Source organism: Lepisosteus platostomus, chromosome 10 (assembly GCF_059453375.1).
Source record: "Lepisosteus platostomus isolate fLepPlt1 chromosome 10, fLepPlt1.hap1, whole genome shotgun sequence".
NCBI classification, from domain to species: Eukaryota; Metazoa; Chordata; class Actinopteri; order Semionotiformes; family Lepisosteidae; genus Lepisosteus; species Lepisosteus platostomus.
The window spans coordinates 14,580,242-14,591,139 of record NC_142620.1 but is presented as its reverse complement, the minus strand read 5'-3'; the positions used below and the strand labels follow the sequence as shown (position 1 = coordinate 14,591,139).

At 38.0% G+C, this 10,898-nt stretch overlaps 1 protein-coding gene across 1 annotated transcript in view; it reads right to left on the bottom strand.

Moving 5' to 3' along the window:
* Nucleotides 1–4,755: 4,755 nt before the first annotated feature.
* spred1 (sprouty related EVH1 domain containing 1) overlaps nt 4,756–10,898 on the bottom strand; it is a 48,314-nt gene continuing 42,171 nt past the window's right edge. Inside the window, exons 5-6 of the mRNA XM_088648354.1 lie at nt 10,095–10,256; nt 4,756–8,807 (exon numbers count right to left, since the gene is read on the bottom strand). Coding sequence (XP_088504480.1) covers nt 8,142–8,807; nt 10,095–10,256 — 828 coding nt within the window. The 3' untranslated portion in view covers nt 4,756–8,141. The remainder of the gene's footprint in view (nt 8,808–10,094; nt 10,257–10,898) is intronic.

Sequence of the window (10,898 nt, the reverse complement as noted above, 5' to 3'; positions counted from 1 at the left end):
AGTATAAGTATGGGGACACTATAAAAACAGGTGCTGTCCTTTGGATGAGATGTAAGACCAAGGTCCTGACTCTCATTGGTCATTAAAAACCCCCAGCTATTTCTTGAAAAGATTAGGGGTGTTACCCCCAATGTCCTGGCCCTGGCCTTTACCAATCATGGCCTCCTTATAATCCCCATCTATAAATTGGCTTCATCACTCTGTTCTCCTCCTGACTGAGGAGCGTACCATGTGGGGAGTGTTCTGGCGCATCTTCCAGGTGGGCGTTACACACTGGTGGTGGTGGGGAGGAGTGCATTACCTGTAAAGCACTTTGAGTGGAGTCTCTAGAATAGCGCTAGTTGACAGTATTACTATTATATTTTGAGCCTCTGCCTCAGGTACAGGCTGCTGAAGAGAGCTTCCTTGCTCACTCTCCCATCCCTCAGGAGGTGTGGTGTCAGTTTGCAGAGCTTCCTATGCACGGCACGGCTATGCAGTGGCAGTAAGGGCCACTGTACGAGTCCTTTGGGAACAAATGGAAGGAAGAAGGAACAGTGAGTTACTCTGCCCACAAGGGGGAGTAATACCAGGAGGAGGGAGCATTCCCTTCACACAGATTCAAAGCACCAAACCTCTAATCCATGGAATATAAATCTGATGGGTAAAGGTTTATTCCATGCTTCAGGACACCTGAAGAATGCTCCACAGCCAAAATATTGTGTCTCTTTTCTTTTCCATTCATCATGGAATAAACCTTTAACTGTTCCTTCGCAGCCTATACATGCTGACACATACCTACACGAGTATAAACCTAGATGGCCTAGCATGCACACTCACTCTCCCACACATAGATGGTCAGAAACACAACAAATTGGTCACATAACACTTAACAATGGAAAAATAACATGACCACCCTGTCAGCCACTGTCCTACAGTGCTGGGCTTCATTAATTGCAGTGCAGTTGCTGTAGTCCTATCCGCATTGCAAGAGACCCACCGGCTTCCAGGCACCACAACATTTTGTTTTGCGGCAATAGGAAGCATGCCAAAAATGTTTACATCTCATGAATCATTGGCATTTTGAGTTATGAAAATGCTTGGAACACTGAATAAGCAAAGAAAAGTTTTCCTGTCTCACAGCTGTAGGTCTTAAGTTTCAACTTTTGCACAAACTTCAAAGCTCTACTCCACACCACTTTGTTCAGTCTTTATGTTTGTTCCACAATGGGAGCGACCTCCAAATTCATTTCCCATAATTCTTCAATCTTCGGCTAACAATTGTCTCTTTTTGAGTGTGACTATTTAATTAATAAGGTCATTATCAATAACTACAATTACGAAGGCTAAGAAATGCAATTAGGTCCAACAACCTGTATATACAGATAAAAATGTATGGTGTTCAGAGTAAAGGTTTTAAGATAGAAGAAATTTGTGTGATCAGTTTCTTTGCCTTCTTCCACTCTTCCAATGACTCTGCATGTGATTGAGTCTAAAACCATTTTGAGCTGATGTACAGTATAAACTGCTTTAAACTGAATTATTGTAGTCATGCACAAGCAATATTGCTCTTTAATCAATAGCTCCACATGATGTACTGTTTTTTACTCTTATAATGCAGTTATCTAGTCAATATAGGAGCTTTTTTGGAAAATGATACGTCGATAGCAAAAAATTAAACATCTCCACACCTTAACATTTATCAGCCATCAAAGACCAATGTGCTTTAAGAGTCATCCACATCATTATGTGTAAAATAACTTCAGCCAATTATGTACGTGTTGTTTTTGCACAAAGAGACTTCTGCTGTGGCAATTTCTGAAATTTAACCATGGTATCTGGTGATGAATTTGTAAATGAAAATCTCTGTTGAAACAAAAATCCAAAATTGTTATCTACACATCATTATATGTGACTAGCTATCATTAAATACTTATACATCAGTGAATGTTCTGTGGCAGTGAAGTACTATGAATCAGGTAAGTAGGTCTGCATGCTGTAATCACTATGTGAAAACTTCCAGGAGAAAATAAAGCCTAGACTATCTCAAGAACTGTTAAATCATTTTCCTTTGATTTTCAATAATTCCAAAAACTATGGCTAGATTGTTCTATTAAGTGGTGTGCATGAGGACTCTATTAATATACATTGATACCAATCATATATCCCAATAAATTAAGGTAGCAGATACCTATTCCTAATTATTCCATATCCTATGACAAAGATTGTGCTACATTACTTCAATTAGTTTTTACTTACCAGCAATCATAATTAGGCTATGGAAATACTTCTCAATTTAAAACATCTAGGGTTAGAATCAAAATTTAACATAAATCTACTAAGATGTCTTCGTGCTACAACACTTAACTTTTAAGAACTGCTAATAGGTATGCTTGTTACCAGACCGCATTTACAGTGCCTTGCCCCCTTGAACTTTTCAACCTTTTGCCACATTTCAGGCTTCAAACATAAAGATATAAATTTTTTATTTTATGTGAAGAATCACCAACAAGTGGGACACAATTGTGAAGTGGAACGAAATCTATTGGATTTTTGAAACTTTTTTAACTAATACAAAAATGAAAAGTGGGGCGTGCAAAATTATTCGGCCCCTTTACTTTCAGTGCAGCAAACTCACTCCAGAAGTTCAGCGAGGATCTCTGAATGATCCAATGTTGTCCTAAATGACTGATGGTGATAAATAGAATCCACCTGTGTGTAATCAAGTCTCTGTATAAATGCACCTGCTCTGTGATAGTCTCAAGGTTCTGTTGAAAGCGCAGAGAGCATCATGAAGACCAAGAAACACACCAGGCAGGTCCGTAATACTGTTGTGGAGAAGTTTAAAGCCGGATTTGGATACAAAAAGATTTCCCAAGCTTCAAACATCCCAAGGAGCACTGTGCAAGCGATCATCTTGAAATGGAAGGAGTATCAGACCACTGCAAATCTACCAAGACCTGGCCGTCCCTCTAAACTTTCAGCTCAGACAAGGAGAAGACTGATCAGAGATGCAGCCAAGAGGCCCATGATCACTCTGGATGAACTGCAGAGAACTACAGCTGAGGTGGGAGAGTCTGTCCATAGGACAACAATCAGTCTTACACTGCACAAATCTGGCCTTTATGGAAGAGTGGCAAGAAGAAAGCCATTTCTCAAAGATATCCATAAAAAGTCTCGTCTAAAGTTTGCCACAAGCCACCTGGGAGACACCCCAAACATGTGGAAGAAGGTGCTCTGGTCAGATGAAACCAAAATCGAACTTTTTGGCCACAATGCAAAACGATATGTTTGGCGTAAAAGCAACACAGCTCATCACCCTCAACACACCATCCCCACTGTCAAACATGGTGGTGGCAGCATCATGGTTTGGGCCTGCTTTTCTTCAGCAGGGACAGGGAAGATGGTTAAAATTGAGGGGAAGATGGATGCAGCCAAATACAGGACCATTCTGGATGAAAACCTGTTGGAGTCTGCAAAAGACCTGAAACTGGGACGGAGATTTATCTTCCAACAAGACAATGATCCCAAACATACAGCAAAATCTACAAAGGAATGGTTCACAAATAAACGTATCCAGGTGTTTGAATGGCCAAGTCAAAGTCCAGACCTGAATCCAATCGAGAATCTGTGGAAAGAGCTGAAAACTGCTGTTCACAAACGCTCTCCATCCAACCTCACTGAGCTCGAGCTGTTTTGCAAGGAAGAATGGGCAAGAATTTCAGTCTCTCGATGTGCAAAACTGATAGAGACATACCCCAAGCGACTTGCAGCTGTAATCGCAGCAAAAGGTGGCTCTACAAAGTATTAACGCAAGGGGGCCGAATAATTTTGCACGCCCCACTTTTCATTTTTTTATTAGTTAAAAAAGTTTCAAAAATCCAATAGATTTCGTTCCACTTCACAATTGTGTCCCACTTGTTGGTGATTCTTCACATAAAATAAAAAATTTATATCTTTATGTTTGAAGCCTGAAATGTGGCAAAAGGTTGAAAAGTTCAAGGGGGCCGAATACTTTCGCAAGGCACTGTATGTTAAAAAAACCTTGATGAGCGTATCAAGAGCTCAAACATACATATACACAACTAAAAAAAGTAACTCAGACACCAAAACCTATCTTTTATTCCTCCTTAAAATATAGCAAATATTCCTATGACCAAATGTAGCCAATTGCTTATAAAGAAATTTGACACCACTAAAATCAGAAACCCTAATAATTCAGAGCTTTTTTGGTTAGACTGTGCTACTGTGTTAAGACAGCTGCTACTGTACTGTATATGGAATTCAATAATAAAATACAGTCACAAACTAAAAGAGCAAGCATGAAGCATCCAATAAGTAAGTTTAAGTATAAGTGACTGTCCAGCAGATGTAGACAATGCCATATACTACATATTACTAAAGAATAAGATTATCAAAGACGTGCAGACAGTTTCCAATAAATCTCAATGTCTATACTTCTAAAAAATGTCAACAGAACATCATTTACACACAATGCAGACCAGCCTTGAAGGGTCATGCAATATACTGGCTATTACATTCAAAAGTGAATGTAATAATGTCTTCATAGTTTCTTCCCTTCTACTTAAAGCAAATAGGGTGAAACATTTAAGGCTTCAGTGCATTATGCAAACATAAATAATAAATATCTGAAGTAATATTAATCTTTTGCTCTGATATTACCACAAACTATTAAGATTACTTCACATTGTTTCTTAATTTTAGAAGTTTACCCAAATAAAACAAACCTTAAATACTGAGATTAGACGCAGCCGATTAAAACTCACTGTTTTATTATGATAATGTTATTTGATATGTCAAATTACAAGTGTATGATGTAACATAAAAACAGTTACAAACTTATATATATGCATATTTACATTATATACTTGTGAAAAGTAACAAGCTACATCTGTATATGTATAAAGAAAATAACTACGACATGAGTTATTGAACTAAAATTGTACATCATATACTTGGTATTTTTAAACCATAATAAAAATACCTAAAACATATATAAACAAATATAAACAGAACAAGAGCTGTTAAGATTTTAATGGAAACTATAATAGATGTGAGGCACTTTTTTGAGGTCGTTAGGGTGTGAAGCAAATGGCACTAAAGCAAACAAAATCAAACAAAACAAAAGAACAGGCAGTGTTTACAAAATAAACATTGGAGTACCATTTATACCGCAGTTTCAAACACAAATGTTTCCCACAATTTAATGCTTTAGAACTAATCACATAAAAGTTACATCATCAAAAGCTGTTAAGAATAAAAAGCTTAAATGTATCAGTGCACCAAAGCATTAGAGGATTAGAATAACCACTTGGCTGCTGGAGAAAGTAACACGTTTTACAATACATTGAAGGAAAACAAGTTAATACAGGCATTATGCTTTTTTTAAACCTAGACAAAGGTGAGAGTGTACACCTTTCTGCATTCCAAAACTATGCATTGATCTGTTTCATAAAAAAATACTAGCAGCAAAGTGGTTAGGAACTTAAATCATACATATGCAATTTAACAGACAGATAAAAAAATATTAGAGCAGACACACGTTGCATATAAAATACAGTACATAACCAGGTGTTGCACTGTGCTGGTTAATACAGAAGGAAACTTATTAGTTTGTCCCAAAAATATATACAAATCTTCCTAGATTTTGCTTTACAGCCAGCAAGTTTTATTAGGTTCATCAAACCTTGGTACAGCTCGCACTATGCAAAGCAATCAAATTCCTGACTCCAGAAGGAAACAAAAAAGCGTTTAAAAAAAAACATGAGAACCTACAACAAAACACAATTCTCTCAGTGTCTTGGTTTTCAACCAACTGAGTTAGGTTATGTATTAACAGTCTTTTGAAATTTAAAAAGGTGATTTTTTTTACATAATGAAATTAGTGATTGTTTCTAGCAGCTTTAGATATCAAACTTTTAAAAATAAGTGGACTGCCACTAATGTACCGCGTTAACTTTCTCTGTCCTTATTTTTCAATACAAAACTAGAAAGAAACTCTTATTAAAATCTCTAAAGTCATTTCTCTGTTACATACCCCCTCTACTTTTCAATGTGAAATAATACTCAAAGGTGCCCTATATACATAATGCTGTCAGTTCAAGCTATTCACTCACAGCTGTGATAAATAAGATGCTTTATTTTTAAATTCAGGATGGGACATTATTATTTTTTAAATATAGTGTTATGTATTTACAATGGTTTGTACCTGGGCTAACATCTAAATTATTAAAGTGTCAGATCCATTGTTTAATGCAGACAGATATAAGCCTTAGTATTTCCACAAGGTACAAGTTGCATAGAAAGTAAAGAAATACTTAGTGTCAAAATGTTGTCACCACCAATGCAGAGTAAGTTTCAGAAGTAGCATGCTTCTCAATGTCCATACCTCATACAGTATAGCCTTTAAATGCAGGTTTAACTATTTTTACAGACAGGATATGACTATTAACAGTCTGTGGGAAATGCATATTTCCTGTCATGAAGTCCTTAGTAGGAAAAATACACTCTTATCATGTACAATTTCTAAGCCACAATGAAAAGGGGGATGTTTTTCCATATTTATCTTCAACTAATCTCATGAAAGGTGTACACCTTAATCAAAACATCTGCTATTATTAAGAGAAGACAAGTTAATGTACATTATGAGTGACAAAATCAAGGCGAGTGAATAATGGCAGGAAAGGGTAAATACTAATGTAGTATGAATTTAGGATTTATCACATACCAAGCTTAAATTGAATTCTAACTGTGGTACGTAGTGTATAAATAAGTACTATTAAAAGTGACCAATATAAAAGGAAAATTTGAGATTTCATGGATTATTACAGATTGCCTATTGACATTGTACACATGAGTACATGTGGTTTTATATAGATAAATAATCACGCACACACACACACTTAGCTATATGTGAATGTATATATATTTATATATGTATACATATATACATACATACTTACACACGTGCTGTAGAACATTTCACACTAACAAGGAACGTACACAAAGTAGCTTGGGAATTTGGTCACTATGCTGTAACCAAAGCTTGGAAACCAGTGCTTAAAAAGATTTTAGTATCCTTATAATCTGGAATAATACCATTATATTTGAAGCAAAGCAATTCTATGCTGGGCATGGTCAGTAAATGTACCTCTAATTCAAAAGCAATCATGTGCTGGACTTCTAAGAAGGGGATTACTCGAAACAACAAAAAAACTTGCTGGTTGAGCAAAATTTCAGCTTTTAACAAACTAAAATAAAATTATACTGCAGTTTCAGTAGAAATCGGACACAAAGGGGCAAAAACACTGGATCAAGTATCTGGATTTAAAGTGTAGATATTGGTCAAGAGGTTGCATAAACCAAAAAATAAAATAAAATGCAAGGACAAATGTGCATCATCACCAGAAAAGGGGAGGGTGCTGCAAATAGATTACATATTTATTCTATGGAATTAATTTCTTTAAAGTGGAATGCAATACCATGGTCCAATAATCTTATTAGTATGGGCTCTCAATGTATGTAAAACAAAATATCTAATCGTACCTTTAATTGTATGGCGTTACTCTTTTTTTACACACAAAAAAGAAAAAAGAAAAATGTCCACCACAGAATAACATCTCAGCACTGCTAAGCAAGGATTAAGTTGCACTCACAACTGTTTAATTACCATTTGAATTAATGAAAGTTACCTTTCAGGAAATAAATTTTAAACCGACGTGTTATCTAGTGCATTTTAGTCTAAAAATTACACTGTCAGCAAATGCTTTAGTAATGAAAGGCCCCTGTCACCCAACTGCAAAATTCACAAAAAAGCAAGAACATATCCCTTTTAGCATACTCAAACAGTATATTCTCTGTACTTAGCTTAGAAGGCAATGGGCTGCCTTCCGTACAAAAAACAAACTCCTTCACAAGTTACACTATGCGTATGAAAAAGATAGGCATGGTGGCCTTGTTTAGTAATCTCCATGTCTGTAGTCTCAACGTCCTTCGCTGAGTGAGCTTTGTAACATGGCTCCCTTACGCAGACGGTAATCCTGTTCTGCTGGCCAAAACAAATCTCCAAAGATCCAGGAAAGATGCCGCCTGGAGATAAAAAAAAGATGTTAAGCTTCCACTTCCTTCTGCGCCGGCGTTTCTCATCCCGCTGCTTTGTGCTTCCCTCCGCAGCACCTACACGCCTCGCCGCAGTGGTGACATGCCCTCAGGGGGAGGTAGCAGCACATACAGGGGGCGATGAAAGACAAGGCTATAAGTGCCAGCCATCTCAGGCAGAACTTGTCGTCACTAGTGTCGCATGAGCAGGGATCTGAGAAATCGCCCTCTGAATCCGACATGCAGTGGTAGAGCATGCTCTCCGCACAAAGCATGCAGCTCACTTGGTAAATGCATCGCTTAATGGGATCTGGGGCATCTTGGCACTGTCCTCTCCAGTTGTCCTCATGGTTAAACATCTCTCTGCAGTATATGCACCGTGAACGTTCCCCATCCTCCTTCCTTCGTCGAGACTTTTTCGATTTGAGCACAGGAGAGGGCTGCATTTTGAATACCACCGAACCCTTGGAGTCTTTGATGGGGTTGGATTCAGGCCCATCACTGCAGGGGTACAGATACTCTGACTTTTTCGAATCTGGTTTGGAAAAAGGAGTAGTGGAATCAATGTCCTCTCTTTCCAAGTCGTTTTTCCACATGATGGGATGTCGGTAGTCCTCATACCCTCTGATTAGAACGTCTTTGCGGGGGTTTATTCGAACTATCTCATCTTCATCCTGAAAGCTCACATGGCGTGTTGACTTAAATGAGACCTACAGCGAAGAGAGACAGAAGAATGTTTAAAGTTTATACCAAACATTTCTTTCATCCTTAAAGCCGGATAAAATGAGCTTATGGAAAATGCAGGACCGCTTTTTAAAATGTTTTTCAAAAACTTTGCAGGTTTAAAACTTGTATCTCTAGAAAAAAAGAACTCCTGCATAGCTAAACAGAGGATGAAACGGATGAATCCACAGAAATCAGTTTCCTGAAAACCTGAAAGAGCTCTGGCTAACTTATCCTACTTTACCACTGAAACATCTGTGCCAAAACTGCATTGTCACTTGGGAAATCCCTGTCACAGACATGATCCTGGCTCAGAACCTGCACTGCCTAGATCATACAGCTAAACCTGCTAGTCTGGACTAGAGCTTTTAGTAGTTAAGCTACTCGCAAGACCCAGAAGCACTTTAATTTTCAAGTACCAATGTAGAACTGGCTGCTTGCTTTATCCTGACTTTTAATTAATCTAAAGTACATTCTTACTTAATCCTAAATACTACTTTATTAGCTACCTTATCTCCTGTGTGAAGACTAAACGTTGCCCATTCTGCTTTAACATAAAAACATAAGAGAGGTAACAAGGGAGAGGAAGCCATTTGGCTCATCTGGACCGCCTGATAGTTAATTAGACCTCATCCAGCCACTTTCTTGAAAGAAACCAAGGTATCAGCTTCAACATGGCTGAGCAGCTTGTTCCTCACTCCCACACCTCTATGGCTAAGTGCCTCTTGTTCATGGCTTTCACCTTTATTGCACAAGAACCATTGCCAATTACCAGGTGAAGATTACTGAAGCCTGTCTGCATCCTCCAGGACTCTCAGGTAAGCATCTCACAATGATCAGATGCCGCAAGAAGAAACGGCACATGCAGTAGTGAATTAAGGTGTCAATACAACATTCCCAATACAGAATATACCAATTCTGTCAAAAAACTGAAATAAGAAGCATTCTAAATTTAAAGATTTTTTAATTTTAATGAAAACCAAATGTTGCTTTTCATGAAGAAACTAAGCTGTGCATGAGTGCTATTTATGTGCATAGTTCAAGTCGGTGCGTCATATTCGCTAAGAGGGAAGCGTTCCTGCACACATTCTCTAAAGCTTATTTATGTATAGTTGTTTTAGTTGTACAGAACTGTTTAGATTCATCAGCACTTGGGATGGCCATGGAAGTTAGCCTGTCTTACAATTAACCCTATTCTTTCATTATTGCAATGCCGTGACCGTAAGCCCTGTCCTAAGGTAAGGCCAGCCCCAGCAGGAACGGGTGTGACTGACCTGGCTCTGCTGCGGAGGGTAGTACAGTCTCCGGGAAGAGGGGAACTCCTGGAAAGCCTGGGTCCGGACGTAGCAGCCGCGGCACGGCTCACTGGTCACCACACTCTGCCTGGAGAAGGGCTCTTTTGTCGGTGTGCAAACAGAAGTATTTTCTTGATTTGCCTAAGACGAACAAAATCACAATATGAGGAAAAGGTACAGATCAGTTATGTTTTTGGGTTTAAGGAGTCTGAGTCTACTATTGCATATGGAGGAATTCGGTACACTACACTAATTCCCAAAAATAAATTCCTGCAGTTGAAACTCATCTTGGCTAAATTTTAATAAGTGGACCTTTCTCTCGACATTGGTTATTAGCTGGGATTTTCCCTTATCAATTAATACAAAAAGAAGGGTTTCATTTATCAACACGTGCTTTAAACACTGAAAGAGAAATAGCAATGTGATCTGTGCTTCTGTCCACCAGGAGGCAGGCTGGAGTCTGCTTTGAACTTCTATTAGAACACACCTACTGTTCAGAACACAGGGTTCCTATCTATTCACATATTCCCAAAGGCATTTTTATTGTTATAGAAACTGGATCCACAGGCTTTACAAACACGCAAAAATGTCTTAGGATAAACACATTTCAAATAAAAAGAAAAAAATTACGAGAGCTTCCTACATGAGAAAGAAAAGAACGATTTGATACAGAATCCTGCTTCCAGAAAAGGTAGCTTTTATTAAGCACAAGCACACAAGTAAAATAAAAGACATTTTTTTTCCGGCTAATTCACTGATGTTTTCAAAAAAACATTTCCCCAC